Source organism: Lemur catta, chromosome 1 (assembly GCF_020740605.2).
Source record: "Lemur catta isolate mLemCat1 chromosome 1, mLemCat1.pri, whole genome shotgun sequence".
NCBI classification, from domain to species: domain Eukaryota; kingdom Metazoa; phylum Chordata; class Mammalia; order Primates; family Lemuridae; genus Lemur; species Lemur catta.
Genome location: NC_059128.1, coordinates 262,324,511 through 262,348,600, shown reverse-complemented (window position 1 = coordinate 262,348,600; position 24,090 = coordinate 262,324,511). Strand labels below are relative to the sequence as shown.

The following is a 24,090-nucleotide window of genomic DNA, read 5'->3' as shown; positions in this document are numbered from 1 at the left end:
CATCACTACCATCTTCTAGTAAGAGAGAAGTTCATTATCCTACTCCTAGTCGCTTATGGGTTTAGTCTTTGATACTAGAAGAGTTACCCAGATTAGGATAGAGGTAAAAGACAAAACCAAGGCGTTTCTCCATTGCTTTGCTTCTTGTAGCTGTTATAGCCCCGGGTGGCAGAGGCAAAGGGGAATTTCTAGATTGCTTCCATAAAGTCCTGACTAAAGGAAGAGATGTGTGGTGGTATCTTGGAGGGAAAAGGTAGATTCCAGCAGCCGGTCTCTCCTGTTCTACCCAGAAAGATAGCCAAGAACAGAAACAGGATAGCTACATGTAGGCAAATCTCAGCTTGGAATGTAGCTGCCCATTCTCTCTGTCTCTAAACAGCTGAAAATGCTCATTGATTTCTATTTTGCCTCTTAGCTTTGCCAACGAACTCTGGTTGTGAATTGGCGTTAATGCAAACATTTTATTATCTTACTGAGAAGGAGTGACAGGGAAAAGATTAGATATAACCACACCTTCCATTCTTACCACACTTAAAGAGTATTTGTTTTCAACTTAATGCATGGATGCTAATATGTCTACTTTGTTCACATAAGAGATTTAGACAATACCAATGATCATTCTTCAGAAACAAGAACTCTTTATTTGGTTAAAAGGAGCACAGGGACATTTCAAGACCAGATAGTTACAACTCTCTCTTGAGAAGAACAAGACATAAGCATTGAAGACACTAGAAGGAGATAAGACAGAAAGGAGCTGCCATTTACTATCTAAAACAAACCCTCACCAACGAATACTCAATCATTGAAGGACTCCACATGAATTCATAGTTTCTTTCCTTCCTGAATTGTCAGTGTACTGTGCTTAGCTCCACACTGATGGTGACCATTCACCTGGTCCCAACTGTAAGACTTCATCATCTACTAATATATTTAGAGGCTACATGCAGCTAGGGAAAACTTCTACAAACTCTGCAACTATCTGCCTCCAGGGTCAATCCCAAACCCCAAACAACCATCTATGTTTTGTTAGCCAGAGAGGGACCACGTTAATTCCAGAACCCTCGGAGAGCTACTTGTAGTTATATAGGCAACATGTGAAGACATATGATTTATATTGTATATTGTATATGCCACTTCCTTTGTTCAGATAGACTGCGTCATTGTTTGTACAGCTATTAATAAAGTCATTTTATTACAAAATCTGTTGAATTTTAAACTAAAAATAATTGTAAGGCACATGTCTTACATAATTGAAATTAGACAGTTCTTGCCTCTACGTAAAATGTTTGAGGAAATTTGTACCACAGTTAATGAAATAGCTTCTTATTTCTGAAGAGATTTTCTAAACATTCACTGACCAAAAGCAGAGAAGCAGAAAGACGATGAACCATTTCTTGAAAAGAAACTTTTTCTATGGTAATATATTTGTGTGTGTGTGGAGTCAGTTGACAACAGTAATAAATTTCTTTAATCAAAACAGCATGTATTGAAAAATGAAACACCATAAAAATAAATATTAGAACAATCCATTTTTATCAAACACTTATGCAAAGGTAAAATATTTTGCACACTGTAAATTTCAATACAATTTACATTACATTAACTAGATTACAACTTATGAAAGGTGAAAGAAATGAAAATAACTGCTTCCAATGCACATACTCCTGATGTGTTGATAGCAATTTTATCTGCATGGTCCATTCCATTTACTCAAAGTTTGGGTGCATCCTTTAGCAAAATAAGCATGTCTCACTCCATTATTAGCACAGCATATTTTGTAAATGAAATAATAAACATATAAAATTATTTTAATATTTGCCTCAAGGGGGAGCTTACAGTTCATCTTGCAGATCCTTTGAGGTCTCAAGCCATTCCAAGCTAATGTTCTGATGCCGTTCCTTATACAGATCCAGAATTATAAAACTCTATTTTCATTTCTGGAGTCAAATCAATGAATTATTACACTTCCATGCCACTTTCCTTTCTGGTGCTCTTTGAAATCCACAATGTGGACTGGTTTGGGCTAGTTTTTGTTCTTCCTTTACTGAAAAACATAAGAAAAAATAAATTCAGTGCCTAAAACTTCTTATCAAACTAGACATGTCTTGGTCCAAATGGAGATATCTTAGACATATATTTATAAATGGGTCTTTTTTCTCTCACCAGCATATTTTTCCGATCCTACAAAAAATTCTAGATTATTCCAATGTGTGAAGATGGCATACAGTTCTTATGAATGATGAATCAAACAAAATGTATCTTTCCGTGTTTGACTCTTCATAATTTAGACTTCAGATATACACATACAAAAATGTATCTAACATAATATTTAAAATTTCCATGCTATTCACCAATAAACCTTTATTTTCTTTGATTAATGATTTTTTTAAATCTTGCTTTTTGAATATCCTGCCACTAATGTATGAAGAATTTAATGGGAAATCATCAAAACAATGTTATTGTACTAAATGTGAGGACAGGCTTATACTCCTCCTCCCAACCATTTTACTGTTCTATGCTTAAAGTCACTCGGTCCCTGAAAGCTTAGTTGTGCCTGTCTCTGAAACCAGTGTAGTTCGATAGCAGATTCATGCTTTGGTAATTTGAGAATATGAGTTCCTCCAGGTCTGTGATATAACTTCACTCTTGTCACAGCTGGAACTCTGGCCCACCTTTCCAGCTTGTGCCTGGGGCTCTGCTGTCTTCTGTCTTTCCATAAAATGGTCACTTTTCAGGCACCTACAGAAGTATCTATTCTTGAGTTTACCCAAGTCATTCATTCTCTGGCGGATTCCTTGTCAAGATTTCTCTGGTCTAGTTTCCGGAGGATGATCTCTCACCTGGAGCACTATTCTTTGCCTGTCATGTTCACTGTGCCCTACACCTACCTCCTCCTCTACCATCCCAGCCCCAATTTCCTGCATCTACGGCAATCCCCCCTGGCATCTTCCCATCCCCTCCTCTCCATCTACCACACATTGCAGAATTCTTTTAAAGAGAGAACTATTTCTAAACACACCTGACCATTATAATTTTATAATATTTAATTCACTTCAATATAACTGATTTTACACTAATAAAATATTATGTCCATGTTGTATGTTTGGTAGATTTTCATCCAAATAAGTAAGATTGAAACAACTTTATTCTACAAAGTCATTTAACGTGAATGTAAAATAAATCAAGCAAAGTCTATAAAAAGTACATTTTTTAAATGGTAAAAAAAAATAAAGGGGTTAATTGTTAATTTGGCTTTTGTGTAGAATTAGTATTTCACATAAGAATTACTACTAGTTAGGGAAATAAGAGTTATTTTGTACATGACATGGAATGAGAGAAGCCATCATGTGTACCAGATTGGAATTTAAATTTTCTGCAAGGCACTCAGATGACAATGGAGTTGAGTCTTTGATGAAGTTTCTCCTGGCTTTCCTGGAAGAAAGGAAAAGGGGAGGGTCTAAGAACAAATGAATTCAGGACTACAGCTAATTCCGGCATCTGGAAGGTGCTCTATTTTGGTTTACTGTCTCACTCTGAGAAGTTCAAACAAGTGAAAACTCCACAGATCTTCAAGCTGTAAAAACCCGGGAGACACTAAATAAATAGAATCACCACAATAATACACGATTTGGAAGAAAGGAAACAAACTTTAGAGAAAACTCAGTTATTTGGCACTTTAGTAATTTTCACTTTATAAATGAGAATGTCTAAATAACATGTTTATTAATAAATCATTTTTTCAAGCCAATTTGCTGCTTTACAGATCTTCCTTAACAGTTTGGCTGGATGAAGGATTTAATCAGATCCTCCCCTCTACTTCACTGCTTTCCATAATGATAAATCATCTATCTAAAGGCTTAAGAATTAGGGCAAGAAACTAAACATTTACTGTTGTCTTTATTCTATATAAAATACTGAAAAGAATCTTTGACTATCTTCCGCATATATAGGAAAGCCAAGAGAACACAAAGTACAGTATTAATTTGTCAGGCTTTATTTATCATTATTCAAAAGGTTTTATTTTAATATCCAGTTAATTGCAGGTTGGATCCTCTTAAAAATGTATGCGATAAATTTAGAGCTTACATGTATTTAATTTTTTTCTGGGGCTTTCATTACTTAGTGGATTCTCTAGGATTTATTTAAGAAAAAAAAGAAAATGAAGTCAAAAGAGAAAAATAAATTTATTTGCACATCCTTCCCTGATGGAGACAATCTCTTGATCAGTTCTTATTTTATAATAAAATATTCAAAGATCTTTAGTTTATTCTAGCAAACATGCTCTTATTTAAACCCAATATCTTTTCTTTTTTATTTTAACACATATTTATATTTCATATTTTTTATTTAATTGACAAATTGACATATGTGGAAAAACCTCACCTCTCTAACTCAAGGGGAAGGGTAGCAGATATGAAAGTCATAATATTCCCCAGAAGTCTTGCTGTTAAGATATAGCATTTTATTTCAAGATATCTGCCAAAAAGTGACATATTTTTACCACTGTGCTTTATTTCCTAATCTTAAAAGATTCTTTTGAAATAAAACAGAAGCCTATGTCTTGAATTTAGAAAAGGTACTACAAAGTGCACCTACAAAAATCAAGTCTTACACATAGCTTGATGTCTACATTGAAAGGTTTAGCACTAATTCTTATACTTAATAAACAAGAACAGTGTAGTATAGTGCGTATGTTGTATGCTTCCAGCATTTCAGATTTCAAATCCACCATGTGGACTAGCTATGGGACTGAAGGCAGATTAAGTAACCCATCTAAGCCACCGTCTTCTCAACTGAAAAACAGAAACAGAAGGAAACCTGCTTCTTAAGTCTTGTGAAAATTAAATGAGATACTGTATGAATTCTATAATCAAGGTATATTTTATTACATTGCATATACTGGATTTGTACTGACAGACATGAAAATCAGAAACTTCTTAAGGCAAATTAAAAATATAATTAATTTTATACTAATACAAAGATTTCTGAAAACCTGCTAGACTTTGAATAAATATATTATTTAAAGTGTTTTCAAGTTGTCTCTACATATATACATTATTTACCTTTTATGTAGCATCTGGAAACAGCAGGTTCCAAAAGCAACTAGTATCAGTAAGAGCAGCGGTATTGTTGGTATGACAACATAAATTAGATTGGGAATTATGCCTATAAAAGTAAAACAGGTTTAGTGTACAATTAGTTGAGGAAGGATTCTATCACCAAAAAATGTATAAGAATTTTCAAAAAAATTAAGGTAAAATAGAATTATTATCAATAAATAGATTCCACACAAGTTTCTTCATAAAATACTGAAAAATCTAATGAAATAATACACAGTCATGTGCCACATAATGACATTTCAATCAATGATGGATTTCATGTACAATGGTGGTCCCATAAGATTATAATGGAGCTGCCCTATATAGATGTCTCATTTTTATCTTTTATACTATATTTTTACTGTACCTTTTCTATGTTTAGATATGTTTAGATACACAAATACTTACCATTTTGTTACAATAGCCTACAGTATTCAGTATAGTAACATGCTGTACAGGTGTGTAGCCTAGGAGCAATAGGCTATACCATATAGCCTAGGTGTGTTGTAGGCTATACCATCTCGGGCTGTGTAAGTACACTCTATGATATTCACACAACCACAAAATCTCCTAACAATGCATTTCTCAGAATGTATCCCTGTTGCTAAGTGATGCTATGACTGTATTCATGTTTTGGTAAAAATTAAAAACAAAATTGTACTGCACTGGTTGTCATGTTCCAATTCAATATCCATACTTTTAAAACTATTATTAAATCTGCAATTGAGACACGGGCTATTTTCATAATATATTAATGATCTCAGCTATCTCACTCCATTAATCCTTCTCAACATTACTTAGAGAAACAAGCACTGATTATTAAAGAATAATGATTATTAAAATCATTGTTGACTTATTGAATAAATAATTAGCCTAACCAATAAGCTCAGTGCTGTGATGATATTCAAGAGTCTCTGGGATTAAACTTAAATATGTAAATATTAACTGATGATACAGTCATATCCCAGAGACACAAGACTCCAGACACACAAGACTTGCTCTTAATTAAATTCTAAAATGAATCATTTTTTAATCCTGTTCCATCACACTTAATAATGTTAGGTATTCTTAGTAAAATAAAAAAACTGCAACACTGAAATCCCATACAGCTTAAAATGACTTCATTAAACATTTTTTCAATGTCATAAGAGGGAAAATATTCCTAAATGATATCTTTACTGATATCTTTAAGTTTAGCTGGATATTGTGAAAATCAGGCACCTGAAACGTGAAAAGCCCTAAGTCTTAATGTCATGTCTACACAAGAAAAGCAAATTGAAGATTATGCATTTACTTTGAAAATTAAAAGTCATCATCATGACTAAATAATTCTGGTCAAAGTGGACTGAGGATAGATCAAGCTATCCATTTAATTGCACTTCTTTGTTAACCAAAGAAGGCAAATTAATGAGGTCCATTGATGGGGTATTTAGGGGATAATTTGCTATGCTTTCATCTAATCTTTTAAGCCTCCAACAGGTGGCTTCAAGCATTTTAAGGACTCAGGAAATATTTCTCTTCCTCTTCAAAATACCATTATGATCTCTAATATGTAACAGTAAAGAAAAAGAGATAGTATTTCCTATTCTTTCATGGATTTTGGATCACCTTTGGAAAGATTCTGAGACTTTAGGTCTTTCTTGCAATCTTCACAAAGCAACTAGAATAAACATTTCTGTCCATTGGTACAGGCCGTGCTAAAAAGAGCCTCTCACTGTTGTTGAGAGCAGTTTCTAACATGTGATTTGCATTGGGGATTGCATTTTGTTTCCTTTGCAGGCAGCGGTGTGCTGGAGGTGGCTGGGTTGGGAGCTCATTGCATGCATCTCTTCCCAACCTGCTGTTCAGTCAGGTCACTTTAGTAGCCTGAAATGGGGCAGGGTAGGAGTATTTATACCATCAAAATTGGCAAAGGCTACAAATCAGGCCTTTTATTTTATACTCCACCTCCACCCCAGCCAATCTGTAAACATTTTCCAGTACACCACTGTTTAAAGGGCACTGAATGTGCCGATTTGCCTCATGATACCTACATGTTGTTGGGGAAGTTCCTCGTAAATCCAGCTTTAAATCACTTCATTTAATACCAGATACATCAACTTGTAATCGAACTCTGAAGAAAATAAAATAGGTTCTCCTATTCAAAAACTAGTTTTCTCACCTAGTTCAAAAGAAAATTTCCATAGGCCCATATTTAGTGCACCACTTTCTCAAGCAACAAAAAAAGTTTCACTGGGGTCAATGTGAAGTAGCATTTGAAAGTACAGTTCTGTTCTTAACAGGAGTTAAAGACATATATGAACTAATTACCTGCTTCAGTAACAACCACATTTTGATGGGTGTCTCCTGGCTGGTTTGTAAGATAAGGCTTTTCTACAGGGGCTGTTGGATTAATCTCTGTAAATAATAAGTACAGGTATCATATATGATGATTAGATAAGAGATATGCAAACATAGATAAAAATAAAAGTTTATTATAAAACAATAAAAACACTATGATTTTGATTTTTGAACAGTTTACAGCTAATAAAATATGTTCTGAATTTAAATTTACATGAAATGATGTAACTACAAAATCAACATTTAATTATCTTTGAATAAATGATGTACTTGGTGAAATCTCCCTGCAACCCTAAACTGCATTTAGCAATCAACAGAAGGGCTGTGCTGATGACAGTCTGGTACAGGCAATAATGACAAAGCTGGCACAAAGTTAGGCAAAGATAAGCAAAAATTGGTGAACCTAAGAATGTGATACATTAAATGCAATTCAAAGACAAGCAAAGATGATTTCCTTACTAATATCAGTACAATATTTAGGTTTCTCCTTACAGTAATAATCAGCAGATTACTGTATATAGATTGCATTTGGAATTGATGATTCAAGCAACAATGTTCCAAGGCATATTTCTGTTCTACATAAACAATACCGTCCTTGAATTTTCTTTCCAATTGTGTCTACTTTTTTAAATAACAATAATAAATTAAAGCTTGAAAATTGTTCCTTTCTCCGGTTTTATCAGATGAGATCTCTTCAATTTCTATACACTTAAAATGTTGAAACTTCTTATCATGATTTGATACTGCTCTATCTCCTATTTTTTTCCCATGGGGAACTATTTGTTAAATCAACAATTCAGTGAAAGTAAATTGAATTAGCAAGAAAAAAATTTGCTTTCATTTGTTCAAAAATGTAATTCTATATTTACTTTTGTCAACTGATGGAAAAAAACACATGTAGCATCTTATATAGTCTTTAGAATATAGAAGTATTTTAAGTGTAATATTTACTACTGATTTATTGTCATAGAATCTCTCTTCATTGGAAGTTTAATCATACACCATCCTGTAATAATATTTATTACTCTTATATACAATTTTTTCCCTTGACACTTTAATAGCCTCTTGTAGGTTTCAGATTCATTCCTAGTCTACATCCACTCTCCTACAGAAGATAGTCACTGTATGACTGTAGGTGGTCAACTAGTATTTATGTAATTTATCAACATAAAACCAATTATTTAAAAAATAATTTAAGAAATTTTAAATTAATGTAATTGCTAATTAAATAACACAATTTTAGAAACATAATCCCATATATGCTATTTTTAGTATCTAAGAACAAGAGTGCCTAAGGCAATTTTAATGCAAAATTTAGATTCAAAAGTATCTCCTTGAAAGTGTCTTGGGTGACATTGGTAGACCCGAAGAATAGATTTGCAACTCACAGGTTAATAACAAAAAGGGAAGACAGGAGAGTAAGAAAACTTAAAGGTGAATTATTCAGTTTTTGCATAGCCAGGTTAATATTTTACCACTTTGGATGGCACTGGTCATGCTCTTACATGGTGTGTAGAAGCAGAAAGACAGCCAAAGTTCAAATCACATAGTAGTTATAGTAAAGTTAGAAAATAATAATTCATAATAATCAGTGTTATAATTTATAAATTTTAATTAGCTGTACTCCTTAGTTCTCTAATCTCCTCATCACTAAAAACAACCAGAGAATTTAATCAAACCATCAACATCCTTCACAAAACAGACACTAAGCTCAAGGACGGTTAACTAAACAAAAAGAAATCACGTTAAAGATAAATAAATTAAAAAGTGTAATAAAAAATAAAAATCCTGAGCAGATTGTAAGGCCATCTATAAACCTGTGCATATGTGTCCAAATAATAACTACATAAAGGAATCTTTTAATAAATATAGATTATTTGAGGATTTGGGAAGAATGTAGAAGATAAAGAAAAAACTTATTTTATGTCTTAAATGGTCTTACAGGAGTAATATAAACTTAAATTTCCTAATACAAAACAAAAAAATTATGAGGTTGATAGTGTCCTAAATAACGGAGTAAGTTTGAATGCAAACAAGTAAAATAAAATAAAAGGGTCAAATAGTTGATCTAAGAACTCAAAAGAAAGGAAAGGGTAATGTATTAAGAATAATCTATAATATATTCTTTGTTTCATTCACACAACAGTGTCACAAATTTAAAATATCATAAAATTTCAACTTTATATTTTCCAAGCAAAAAATAAAGAGAAAGAACATAAGTCCATAACAGACTTAGCTTTGCAAAGGCTTCCAGGAGGGTAATGATGGGTTTAGCAACCAAGGGGGTTAAAGAATAAACTCACCAGGGATATAAAAAGTTGGCTAATACACTCAAGAGCAGGATGAATGTAAGAGAAGGGTAAGTCTAATCCAAATAATCCCTGTGCTTTATGGTTTTATGAGAAAAAGAATCATGTAATTTCAAGAGAATAAAGGAAGTGGCAGTACTCAATTATAATTGCCTTCCATGAACACATATTATGAGGTCAAGCAGACAGTCCTTCAGAAGAGTTAAAATGACACTTTCAAACACTGAGGAGGAAAGAAACAACAAAAAAAACCCTCAAAGCCTAAGGATCTAACTTGGCTTTCTCAGATGATTAAAAAAAAGTGATTCTATAGAGTTTTGATTAGTTCCTTTTTCAGTCAAACATCAATTCAGTTGAGCTGTCCTCCTCAAAGTAATTCAAATTTAGTATTTTCAACAGGAAATCACACTAGTATAGCTGAGGTCAATGTGATCTTCCCATTTGCTGCATATGGCAAGAAGTCGGAGTTTTCAGAAGAAAACTAAGCAGGCATATTTCAAGAATAGGGGTTATAGGAAGAATGTGTCACATGCCTCTACTTTTTTCCACTATGGTGCAATGAGCTATGATCATTCTAATTTTCACTGAGGACCACATGCCAAGTATTATGCTCTGAGATGATAAGCTAATGATCCAGGAGGAAGTTGCTTTGTTCCCTTAAATTCACCAGATAATCATCTAAAGAACTGTTGTCCACAGGTGTAAGTCTAATGTGCTTTGGTGACTTACAACTACTTCCCACATATTACACTAACTGTTTAAAATATTTTAAATATTTCCTGTTCATAAAATCTGTTTACAAAAACACAATTTAGTCTTAATATCAGAAATTATTTTTCTTAAAGACATCTCTCCAGATGTTTCTATTTACTCCATTCTATTGAGCTCATTGGGCAGTTAGCGCTACAGCATACAACGTGCTTCAGTATAATGAGAGATTTGACCAGCTGCAAGGTAATTCCACATTTCATAGCAGAAAAACCAAAAGAGTCAAAGGTAGTGAAGCTTAAAGACAAAACCTAATATCAGCAAATATGCACAAAATCTGCTATGTCTACCTATAATACTTCTTACCTGGTTCATACTTGCAAATGTAATTATGCTTCATGTTGCACCTATCGTCATTCCACTGGTAAAGGTACGGACCCCCAAGGCCAGGATTGGCAGTTGGTTGATGATACATCACAACACACTTTTCACTTCCACAGGAAGGTTCATCCGTGTACCAGTTTCTGTGAATAGAGAGCAAAAAGAACCCTTAGATACATTATCTTCTAAGTGAGCCTGCCTGTTTTCTTACAACATCTTCAACAGGTAACAGAACCCTCCCCTTACCCTCTGAGTCCCCCAGAGCACCACTGGACTGCTCAAGATCTGTACTCACCGGTACTGGGAACTGCTTCCATCAGACCACTGGTAGAGATCTGGGCAGGCACCAGATGTTTGTCCATCTCCATTTCTCCAAAGCCCTATCCAGAAGTCACCATCAGAAATCCCTGTTCCAGGCTTTGTCAGGTTTTGCAACATGCTCTCTATTAACTTCTGTTCTGCTTCATTCTCAAGGCTGAGGAGGACTCCTCCCTCACTCTCACAGGCCAGGCGTGCCTCCTGGAAGCTCACACGGCTGGACAGCTCATGGAAGTAGGCCATTTTGTAACAGGGATGCTTGACATCAGCAAAACACACCTTTTGTCCTGAAAAAAAAAAAATGATGCCCATATATTGATAATATGAACTACATTCATAGCACTACTAAGAATCAAATTAAAGAACCAATCAAAACAGGAAACAGACTATCAAGAATGCTTCTCCTATTGAATCATTTTGTAAAGTTTATTTTCTAGCCTATTACTTCCAATTTGTAAAAGCAAACTGATTCACTAGTAAACATGGAACATAAACTTTTAAACCCAGTACTTCAAGGAAATGTTTGTTAAGAAAAGTCATAATTCTTCTGGTGTAGATTTTATAAACCAATTATCATAGCAAGTGAAAGTCGTTAAAGGAATTAGGTGTACACACCAAAGTTAGTTAAAAGGGCAAAGTTATGAAAGAAGAATAATTCACACAGGAATTTAATTATTAAAAACAAGTAAAACAAAACAATTTTATACAAGGTGTTCTGAAGAAGATGCAAAGTAGCAAATTTAAAGTATAAATATTTGCTTTTATTTTGTATATGTGAGAGCAAATCCATTAAAATTAAAAGTTAACAGAAGTCAAAATGAAGGCAGTTGTAGTAATGAAAAATAATTAATATTGCATCAGAAATGACAGATAGATGTCTAGAGTACTACCTTTGAAAAAATTCCACTACCAATCACTACCAATTGAGTAGTTTCTGGTTTGGGGGGGACATATTGTACATGAACTCTAACCCCTAGGCAATGTCGTCTCTCAGTTTACAGAGACATCTAGGATAAGTTATAATTCCAAATAAAAATTCCCCAAAACTCAAAGAATCAAGTACTTAAAAAAAAGGAATGTATTTTAAATCTAAAAAAAAAAAAAAAAAATCCAATGTCTCAGAGAACAGTTTGGAAGAAACACATCATGAGATAAAGGTGCTATTAAAATCTCATCAGTGGCTAACTATGGTCAATTTCTGATGATTTGGATAGAGATCAGGGCAGGTTGAAATTTGGCCAGACTTGTATTTCAAAGACAGTTAAATGATTAGCTCAAAACAAATAAGGTAATAAATATACCTACTTACTATACTTGAGACTTAAGCAGCAGCAAACCTGAGAAAAAAAATTATTTGTCCATTTTAGAGGCTCTATTTGTATATTAAGCAGATACTAAATAACAATGACTTCTTCAAATTTAACCTCAAAAATGCTCTATTAATCTAAAATTAGTTCCCTTATGAGTTTGCAAGTCATAAGATTGTATTTTTAAACCTTTCCTAATGCAGAGTTTTATTAAGTTTAAATCTAAATTCATTTATATTCACCTTTCCTTGTCATTAATCTTAACTATTGGTGGTTTTATTACAATATTTCTTTAGGAATAAAGATTGGGACCAACCAAATGTCCAAAATCTATGAATAAACACATAGAATATTCTGAATTTGGAAGGGAAGTTTAAAATGCAATTTTAAAAAGTTTTTGTAAGTTTTAGCATTCAGTTTAACCACCTATCCAGATATCTATTGACTTTAAAAATCACTATATAAAGTCTATTGAAAATAAATTTGTTTCAAGACATTAGGCAGAATAATGCTTAAAATAATTTTTGAGACCTCTTAATGGAATTCTGCTCTAACAATATCTGTGAATTCTTAAATACATAAACAGTAAGTTTGAGTTTAAAAAAGACTCTTAAAATTAAATTTCACATACCTGTACATATTAAGCAGAATGAATTTTCCTAATTATTTAGTGCCAAAACTGCAAATATGCAAGGTCATATTGGGTCATAGTAAAGCCATCTATATAACAAGGATATTACAGTGTATAGCACCAGTCCCCAACCTTTCTGGCACCAGGGACTGGTTTCATGTCAGATAATTTTATTTTCAGAATTTTGTGGGGTACACACCTTTTGGTTACAGAACAGGGAAGACAATTTTCCCACGGACCTGGGTGGGGGAGATGGCAAGCAATGGGGAGTGGCTGTGAATACAGATGAAGCTTCCTCACTTGCTGCTGACCTCCTGCTGTGTGGCCCAGCTCCTAACAGGCCACAGACCAGTTCACCACCCACCACCCACTGGTTGGGGACCACAGGTATCATTTAGTTAACTCTACCAGCAATGGAATTCCTATTGTTCTATTGTCTACACTTAGCCCTGTTCACCACTAAGCATGTGTGCCAAGATTATAGAGATAATCTCCACAGTGGTCATGCTATCTTGCTTTGGTTTTCATTGGCTTCTTCTTTGGTTCAACTCTGATCTCTGCTCTCAACTAACAAGAATCCCTCTTTGTTGCTATTCCTTATCCCCAAATTGCTTTCCATATCCTCCATTACTCCTTTAGTCTTGCTCTCATTGTAGCTTAGATTTGGCCTTGTAAAACAAACCATAAAGTATTTTCTGTAAAAGTAAGTCAAATTACTTTATGCTAAGAAATTAACAAATAGCTTTACTGCTTTCTTATGATTCATCTCCATAAACATTATTCTTGTTAGGATTGAAGGCCTTTTCTACTGCATATCTAATTTTGTAGCCTATTAAGAAAAGTGTCAATAGTCAGAGATTGGGGAGTGTTATTGTATAATACTTCAACACTGGAAAAAAATTAAGCATTAAAGCTTTTTACTTTAATTATATCACATCACATTCAGCCAGTGTATTATATCTATTGCCCCCTCCTGAATTAGTAATTAATGACCCAACTAATACAATAGTGGATCCAGTAATGCAAGCAAGCCAACAATTGTCCCCCTCTGTCTCCATAAGTGTGACTGGGACCCAGGAGAAACACAAAATTAAAAAAAAAATTAACTGACTTCCCAAATAGTTAATAAAAAATAACATGACAGTATGAATGACCATGGAAAATGAGTTAAAGAGACTTCAGGAGGAAAAATCAGTTTGAAAATAGATAACTTTTGAGAAATGATCGTGGAAGTTCCAATGGTTGACTCTAATACAATCAATATATTATTTTAAAAAATTTTTCCTAATGTATTATTAGGTTTTGTGATGATTTCATTGTTTGAAATGGTTGTCCCTGATAAAATTCTAACAATATCATTAAGCCTACATTTTTATATCTGTATTTTAGAAGCAAGCTCTGTTTCCATTTTTACATATTTCTAAGTCCCCAAATATATCTTATTTACTTGCATTTTCAATTTGTTCAACTTTTCACTCCAAAAATTTTCAGACTTGGATTTGATTCCAGCACTTTTGAAATGTTAAATTTGTTCAACAGGATTGTTTTTCAAGATGTCAAATTAAAAAAAAAAAAAAACACAGAATAGCCAGATGTTAGTAAGAAGTATTTATATGTAACAAAGCCAGCACACATTCAGAGGATGCCTAGGTATTATGTATATGCTAAAATTCGCTGTTCATTATCTTTGATATATTAAAAAATGAATGCAACACATATTTATCCATGATGAGCATACAAAAATGGTGATGCAAATTGATTCATTTATAAAATTAAGGTAGTGTTCTAATTAAATTCATAAGACAGTTTTAATATCATGTGGAAATTTCTAATAGCATTAAGTTGGTTTATAGAAAAGTAATAAAATCCTCTTTTGCAACCCAGAACTCATTGTTCAGTATAAGTTTTGATACATATAAGAAAGAATATTATGAAAAAGAAGCAATAATAAAAGAAAATCTATAGAATGGGATTATAGTTAAAATAATTAACAAGTAATAGTTCATGGACTCTTGGACTCTGGACAATAGCCAGCCTTGGCACTCTCTGTGCCAGGCCATCTCTCTCTGGTTGTGGATAATGGAATGAATGGTCCTTGGGTCCTGGATGAGGGAGTGGAGGTTGTGATGGCTGCACAGCAAGGGACTCTCAGTGGAGCAGGACAGCAGCCCACTGTCAACTGGAACAGACATATTAACTCCAAATTTTGATTGAATATCAGCTGTGTCTACAGATTTTGAACTAAAAAGTCATTGACAGTTCAGATCTAGCAGAGCAATTTTCAGGAAATTATACATACATTGCACAATTTTTTATGGTTAATATATAATCAGTTAAAGCTGACACTGTGAATTTCTTTACATTCAATTCTATTTTACTACTGGTTTCCACCTTATTGTGCAAATTTGGTGCAAATTGCAGCAAAAACGGCACAAGCAGCAGCTATTGAACTTCTCACCGCCATTTCAGCTGATCACAGTTGGCTGCTAAGGCAGTGGAACTCCCAACAGCTGTGAAACAAATGTTGCCCTAATTCCCAGAAAAGTTCTGTTAATGAAAATATTCTGGAAGCAACTTTCCCACTTCTGTAAAGGCAAATCTTCCTAGAGAACAATTATTACTTTCCTTCTCATTCTGTGAGATCACATGGAGAATTTCCCTGTCTCTTACTTTAAAATTTATATTCAGATAAAATCTTTCATTGACTTTTACGAGATAGATAAGTATTCTGAGAACCATATAATGGATTTTATTACACTAAAGTTACATTTATACTGTCTAACTATAAATTACTAAATGTCACCTAGCATCTGTAGTTGAAAACATCCTCTGATTGTTGGCTTATTTATCTATAAGAGACCTTCCACACGGGATTCTATAAACATAATTGAGAAAAATAAAGTCTGAGATAATATATCTTTACAGTTATTTTTGTTAACACATTCTGGATATGCACCAGGAGCTAAATAATTTTAAATATAAAAAGTATATAAACATTTAAGTTTCCTGCACTGAATTTTTATACTACCATGAAAAGAAATATATAATCCCATAGTTTCATGCATGCATACACACACACACACACACACACACACACACACACACACACCCAGCTACATCAACAGGCTCTTTAGAGATTATGAATATTACCTATGAAAATAAACAATCCTATCACTGTCACAGCTAAGATTGTGCAACTATTTCCATGAATAGGTAGATGATTTTTGTCTTTTTTCTTAGCCATGAAAATTTCTGTGGAGCTAACTATTGGCAGAGGTTTAAATGCTTTCAGCAATGATGTAAAAATGGGACCAAACCCATGGGGGTCATGGTAGTTTGGTTTTTCTTACTGATTAGAAAGGCTCTATAATTTGGATTTATTTTTTCTTACTTTTTTGCTTATATTTATTTACTTTCTGATAGTTGAGTGCTCAGTTATGAAAGTTATAAATTTTTTCTCATGTCTCACACTAAAATTATATATTATCAATATTACAGGAGTATTAAATTTATATCATATTTTTCAAAAAAACATAGAAGACATATTGCAAATGCCTACTGTTCAGTTATGATCTACATTTAGGTGCAAAAAAGTGTTGTAAGAAACAGCATCTACATTGTAAATCTTCTCCAAACCAGACTGACCAACTTTGAATATTTTACTAGAATCTTACAAAATAATTTTTCATAATTCCTCTTATCCCTCTCAAAATCATACTGATAAATATACTGATACTATAATATGCAGGGTAGCATGGTCTCTGATAGCAATGCTGACACTTTTGAACTAAAAAGAAAAAGAATACTATTGATTCTAAGTGGTCTGCTTTCAGTGTTCAATATCATGCCAACTTCTTGGGAATTTTTCTTATAAAGAAAGTTTTGTTAAAATAAACTTTTATTTTTACAACAAGGATTTTATAATGCAATTAATTGCATAGTCTGCTATAGCTGGAATCCATTCTCTTCTATTGATACATAAAACCAAACCTGTATTCTTAGGGATATTTGATGGATGGTGGTGGCAGCAGGCACCCTACTTCTCCAGCTGGGAAATGCCACAAGCTTTCTGAGAAGAGAATGAGATTCCTCTTTTAAAAATCCTAATATTTACAATAGAGATCAGAATAATAAATGGTAAACCAAGTAACAGTGTGACTTAAGAGTTCATGTGGCCAATCAAAATGAATTAGTTTTGAATCCCAACTCTACATATGAACTGTGGGTACTCGGGATTACTTAATCTTCCCTGGACTCCGTTTTCTTACCTAAAAAGTGAGAGTGCTTACGAGTTTTATAGAAGTAATGCTAATAATAATGGCCTGACTTTTATCAATAATTTAGAATGTAGCACCTCACTTCTAGCACAATTTATGCCTTGGGTAAATTAGGAAAAGACAAAAAAAGATCCCCTTATAGACCGTTCAACTAGAAAAAGTTGCTTTTGCCTCTAGGTGGCCTCAGCTCCAGGCACAGGGCTTGTCAAGCTGGGCTGCTTCTCCTATTCTCTTGCCATGTACCTTGGCACAGTGCACAACCTGCAAAACTGTGTGTGAACCCTTTTAATCCTCCCAGCAATCCTATGATGTCAGTGCTCTTATCCCTTTTTAAAATGAGGCAAGAGGGCACAGAAAAGTTAAATAATTTTCCCAAGTTCCCACAGCTCATATGTACTAAAGCCAGGGTTTGTAACCAGGCCGTCTGGCTCTATAGTCCATGTTTTTATTAGATTCCTATGCTATCTCCATATATGTCTCAAACCTAATATAATGGTGAGGTATTGCATGAACAAAGGGATTGATGAATATATACAGTCCGCATGTTATCTATGTTAGAATCATTAGCATTGATTAGTTATTGATTCCTGGGTGGCACTGAGAACTTATTTCTAAGCAGGCTTTGGATTTTCTATTGCTGAATATTTAGATCAGAATTAATATGGAAACACTACCTCAGAGTTTTCAAACCATATATCTCCTTAATGATTTTTTTTACCTAAACTTTTTGTTTTTCAAATAAAACAAACAAGGCTCAAATTGAATGTTTTCCCAATTACAAAGAGTATAACTTTAATCAAGTTGTCAGGCTGTGTTACATCATCAATAATATGTTAAAATAATGAAAGAAACAATCTCATCTCACAGTTGTACACAACAATCTACCTGTATGTGAATGCAAACATTACGAACAGAAAATAGCTGTAAATAGTAAAAATTATTAGTGAGTGCATCAGCTGGATTTCCACTTTGGATCCTTCTATAAAGCACTGCCTCTTTTCTAACAGTAATGTAATAGATATTGCCATCTTCAGGAAACAGTTATAAAAACAAAACCGTAAAATGATGACAAACAGTTAAAAAATAATGGCTATGATAAATGGGTAGTTTATTAAATGACTAGTAATAAGATTAATTTGTTCCTTTCTTGCCCAAGAGATACTTAAAGTAATTGCATCTTTGAAAACTGCACCATCATCACTTTATGTTTTTGATGATGTCATGGAATAGTTCCATAGGCTGAGATACGCTCAGCAGTTTTTCTTATATCTGTCTTCCTATTATACAATATTAATCTATAGGCTACTGGTTACCACCCATGAATTTGCAATATTCTATGGTATCTGCATAATAAAAAGAGAGGTCACTAAATTACTCAATCTCCTAAATAAAATGTATGCCAGTTTTAATAATGTTAAACTAATACATATTAAAGCGCTCTGGAGAAATCTAGAGATGCCATGAAATACTCCTAATGCCATTTTGTGGCATAAACAAGTTGGGGATCACTGCTGTGTACTCTGAAACTATCACGTGCTCTTCAAACACATCCTACCAGCTTAGAGACCTGAATTTTGAACTTGTCTTCATATTTATTCACATCTTCATAAGTAAAACCCCTTTATTTTTGTCCTAAAGAAGAGGTTATTACCTGCCAGTCACTTCACAAAATTAAATGACTGTAGCCCCCACAGATATTCTCTACACTTCTGTGTGTTGTAAGAAATCAGTACAAGTCTAAGCTCCTAGAAGTAGTTCCCACTTAGAATCACAAATTCAGTAGATACTCTTGATTTCTATCATGGTTACAGATTTCTGACGTATTTGTTCAAGAAAATAAGGGCGGCCACTAACCTATAAAAATACTTTCTTACTGCTGGTAGATGTTGTTAAATCTTATAGGTCTGATTATGATGATGCAGTTGTTTGAAATGCTTATTTCTTACTAAAATACTTCACTTTATTTTGAAATAATCCTTGGGACTTATAAAAAGGTGATGTATTTTAAAATATTGTAAAATATCTTATTAAATATTTTAAAATATTAAAATAAAGATATTTCTATGGAGAATTACTTTGTGAGTGCCTTTTTTCCCTGGGGTAAGTGATTATTTGGGTATATCAGTTGGAAATTATAAATTGCTATATTGAAATATTTAATAAATAGAAATGTATTCCATTTGTTATAAGTATGTTCCTAATAATGGCCCCAAATAGGCTGGTTTCAGTCTTCAGACACTTGAATAGATATTTGGTAAATGGTCCCTAGTGGCATCAAAAAATTGATGCACTACTCAAAACTTAACATCAACCAGGCAGACAAATCACCTGTTAGAAAATATTGCTTCCAAAACATCAGGCTTCAGGCTGCTCTGTTCTCAGGCCATTGTAGCTGAAATATATCTTTAAAAAAAATTAGTCTTCAATTGCTAAAAGTCACAAATCAATTTATAGATGGTTAAATTTCAATGTGAATTTCATGACCAAAGACAATTAAATTATTCATAAGAAAAACATAACTAATTGTTTTAATACCAAGTAAACATCATCATTTATACTAAATCAAATAGATCATGTTCAGTTAATTAGAAATTTTCCAGATGTCACCTACAAGATGCCTCTAAATACTTAATAGGAAAACACAGCAAAAGGTTTAGGACAATTTATGTACTAATAGAACACAAAATCAACTTCATTGAAAATTTTTTAAGGTTGTGTTTTTACTTTAGATATCCTTTTTCTACCTTTAGAATTTTAAGGCTTATGAACAAGGATATACAAAAAGATCATTTAAGTCAATGAAGTGTTTCTATTTGTTTAAAAAGTACCTTACATTCAAAGCATGATCACTGCTGTTCATTCACTTGGATGAATAATTCTAATAAACACAAAGGCAGTCAGATAAGTAATTCACATAATCAGATGTGTCTATATATTGAACTTTTTCTTTGCAGCTAAATTAGAGAGAAAAAGAATCTACTGTCACAGCTTCTGTATCATCCTGCAAAAAAGTTTGTGGAGAGTGATTGGTAATTGCACATGTAAGAATTATATTCTAGAGATGTAGAACATCAGAAATTGCCAAGGGGAAGATCAGTAACAATTAAGCTTAATATGCCGGTGAAAAAGGTCTGACTTCACAACTGATTAAGTTGCTGTCATCTGTCATCTATTTCTACATCCACTGACACCTGTTGTACACATACACAAAATGTGGAAAAGGACTATTTGTGCTTTTGAGGTTAAAAATATAAACTTTGCACCCTTAAAAACACGTGTCCACATACATCCAACAAATAGTATACCAAGAGATTTTTTTTTTTTTTTTTTTGAGACAGGGTCTTGCTATATAGCCCAGGCTGGTCTCGAACTTCTGGCCTCAAGCAAAGCCCTCCCCAGTCCCGCCCCAATTCCTGAGTAGCTGGGAAGGGTAGTTATGTGCAATCTTCATGTAAGGACTATTCACATTCATCCTAGGCCACTGAGAATCTATACCTTTTTTAAGAGACCTTCCCAAAAAGTAAGGGAGTGTGGATGCGACATAAATTGCTCAACAATAGGACACTGAAAATCGAAAGAAAAAAAAAATCCGTGAAAACGCTGGGAAGCTTGCCAGTTTTGATCCATTTTCTTTGCACTGACTCGACAGATCTAATTGTGCACCTACTGTGGTGTGCACGCACCTGCAGTCATAACCAAGTATACCTCTGCCCAACTCCAGCTGGCTTCATTTTCTAGGAAGTCCCCAACTTGGAACGAAGTGCTTGCAAAGGCAAGGCGTCCACACACACTGAGCAGACTCGCCGCCCCCCAGCCCCCTCCCCTCCGCCTGTGGTTGCCAGTAGTCCTGCTGAGAACAAAGGCTGCGCGCCCAGGCATCCGCAAGCGACCCACCGCGAACTGGTACTGGTCTGGTCTCAGAAACCATCCGAGTGAACGTGAAGTCCAGCCAGAGCAACAGGGGGTGGCATTTCTGCGGCGGAGACTGTTCTGTGTCTGGGGTCTGTCTGCCTCCGCCCCGCCCCACCCCACCCCTTTTGCAGGTGCCGAGCCCTGCCCTGTGGTCAACTCTCTTATAAAGAAAGTGGAAATCACACCTGAAAAAGGCTGTGCCCCTCATGATGAAGCAGAGGCTCGCTCCACAGCTGCCGAAGCAGTCACTTCAAAAAATTTTAAACTTTTCTTTGTGCGTGTTAAGGAGGAAAGGGGGGAGAACAGCACAATCCATTTGTCCCCCCGCGTTCTCCCGGCCCCCTACCCCGCACGGGTTTCCAATCCCCCCGCCACCCCAGTTCCCGGAGAGCCTCCGCCCGCGGGCAGACGGCCCCGCAGCGCCCCGCGGTCCCCTCTTCCGGCTCGTCCGCCCCGGCGGCCCCGACTCACCGCTGACCACCCGGCGGCAGACGGCTCCGTGGCCGCAGAGCAGCGCGACGCCCAGCAGCAGCGAGACCGCGCGGCTCATCGCGGCGCGGTGGCAGCAGCAGGTGTTGCGTGGAGCGAGGGCCGTCTCAGCGCGCGGGGCTCTAACCCCGCGGCCTCTCTGCCTCCGGGCTGCGCCCTACTCCCGCCGCCCGAGCGCAGCGGCCCGGGCCCCTGCGCGCATCGCCCTCGGCCGGGACCCGCCGCGGGGCGCGTTCGTGCCGCGCGCGGCTGCGCTGGGCTAGAGCGCGCGACTCCGCGGGCGCAGGTTTGGGGACAGGGCACGGAAGTTAGGCGGTCGCGTGTCTGTCCCAGAGGTGAAGCAGGAGCCCGGGCTTGGACCCCACCGCGGCGCTCTGCTTTTCTCCCAGGCCCGTGACTGGTGAGGGACCGAGTCCTCGCGCACGGGTCGCGGTCTCACAGCAGCACCAGCAGCTGCTCTGCGCTGGAGGCACCGTCTTATATACCCACATCCCGAGGTTCCGGCCCCTCGCTAGTATTATAATAATTTTTAACTACTTCGTCTCTCCAGTCGTGCGGAGCATCCCCGCCCCTCCGCTAAAAACGGGCGCCACTTTGAAAAACGTCCAGTCAGCAGCCCCACCCCCCTCCCCTCCCCGCTCCCCGGCTCCACTTCCCATTCGCCAACAGACTCCACACTCATCTGTGTAAAATGTGACAGCTTTGCCATTAAACTCTGGCGAAAGTTGGACCCATCTGATTTTCTCAAAGATAAATGTCCACGGGGATGCCAAGTTGTGGGGCCTTTCTCTTTTTGTGCACCATTGCTTGATCATATGTATTGCTAGATGCAGGGCACTAGCTACTATTGAAGATGGATTGGCAGAGTGGGAGCCCAGGCTGCTCAGTGAATTATACAATGTGGCAGGTATTTTTCCCCACCTAGGTTCTACAAATAGATAATTTCCAAGCAGGTTGTTTGACGAAATTGCTGCAGGAGCAAACTAAAGGGAATATTTGAAGCATGGTTTTTGCAACTGATTTAAATCTCAGTATTTGCAACTCCAGAGAAAACCATCAACACAATATAAATATTCTGAATTCTTGGGAATTTACTAGATACAAAATTTATGAATTTTTTTTGCAATCATCTCTTGGTGACCTGTGGTTATAGTTGAAGTAACACTCATTTTAAAACCTATAAAGACACTTTTTCATAACCTGTCTTGCTGTTTATTGTAACGGTTATATTCAGGACTGTTATATTCAGTTTCCTGGAGTGCTGGAAAGTTGTTCATGAGGGTTTAATCTATATCTGGTCTGTGGTATGAACTCTCATAATGAGCTTCGGTAGAATTGGTAGTTTCCCACTATGTTGCTTTAAATGTACAAAGATTTGTTAAATAAAATTCTTTGCCTTATAGGGAAGTACACTTTCTTCTCACTCCTTGCTGTCTTTGGTTTTCATAAGCCACAAATACACTCTAAACATTTGTTGGATTGTTTTCTTGGGGAAAAAAAATGGAAGTTAATACTGCTACAGTAAAGACCAGTCTTTCAGAATTAGAAATTTTAGCACTTGGAAGGAACTCAAAGCTTATTAAATCCACCCTACTCATGAAAGTAGAATTCTAAAATAATTACAATAATGTCTACTCTATTCACTTTATTTTTCCTTATATTACCTTTAAAAACACTAATTTATTGCACAGCCATGGGCAATTAATAAATCTGGGCATTGTAGAGGGCACGGATTCTGTGACTTGCACCACTAACTAGGCGTCCACAAGAAACAGGCACTGCAGAAATGGAAACGTGATCTCAGTGAGACTGGCCCCAAAGTAATTTCAGGAGTGAGTCAATCACTGAATCTCCAGAGGCTCTGAAACATAAGTAGAGCAAAATTATTTAGAATACAAAGTTTTCTAAAAGTGATATCTGGGCCTCTAATAGTACACTGTGGAATTTCTATATCCCAAATACATGAATTATTCCTTCACTCTCCCTATTCACTTTTAAATGTCTGCAATTCCCAGTGAGCACCTGCTTTATATGTCCATTAATAAGCCTCAAGGACAGACAGCCTGAATTTCAGGCATTGATTGGCATTCAGTGGCTCCTCACATGGGCAACTCTATACAGTGTCTTCAGCCTCAGTAACAGTAGGGTTCGTTCATAGGTGCTGCAGACCAAACAGTGACAAATATGTTCTACAAAGAGCTTTATTACCATGTTTAATACTATTACAATTTTACATTAATGTATTTGAGATGCTATCAGAATCCAATATTAACTAATTTACTTATTGTGTCCTAATTTATTTAAAGATGGTTAATGATT

General features: G+C 35.5%; 1 protein-coding gene and 1 pseudogene across 2 annotated transcripts; one reads left to right on the top strand and one right to left on the bottom strand.

Moving 5' to 3' along the window:
• Positions 1-618: 618 nt before the first annotated feature.
• Positions 619-22,217, bottom strand: CHODL (chondrolectin). 2 transcript variants are annotated; one of them, XM_045540482.1, is made up of 6 exons: positions 21,754-22,217; positions 11,133-11,442; positions 10,823-10,980; positions 7,410-7,496; positions 5,064-5,166; positions 619-2,044 (listed from the first exon to the last, which is right to left on the bottom strand). In XM_045540482.1, exons 1-6 carry the CDS (start codon positions 21,830-21,832, stop codon positions 1,960-1,962), a joined length of 822 nt encoding a protein of 273 aa, XP_045396438.1. In that variant the 5' UTR covers positions 21,833-22,217; the 3' UTR covers positions 619-1,959. The 2 variants fall into 2 exon arrangements, with proteins under 2 accessions (XP_045396438.1, XP_045396440.1); XM_045540484.1 differs by lacking the exons at positions 5,064-5,166; positions 21,754-22,217 and having other exon boundaries at positions 1,944-2,044; positions 11,133-11,436.
• LOC123630893 lies at positions 14,919-15,023 on the top strand (annotated as a pseudogene).
• Positions 22,218-24,090: the final 1,873 nt, after the last annotated feature.

Excerpts from the sequence above, each read along its gene's own strand:
- CHODL (XM_045540482.1), bottom strand. The coding sequence starts at position 21,832 with ATGAGCCGCGCGGTCTCGCTGCTGCTGGGCGTCGCGCTGCTCTGCGGC. Across the intron at positions 11,443-21,753 it reads CTGCCGCCGGGTGGTCAGCG|GACAAAAGGTGTGTTTTGCT; the intron begins GTGAGTCGGGGC and ends TTTTTTTTTCAG. Across the intron at positions 10,981-11,132 it reads GGAAGCAGTTCCCAGTACCG|AAACTGGTACACGGATGAAC; the intron begins GTGAGTACAGAT and ends CTCTATTCACAG.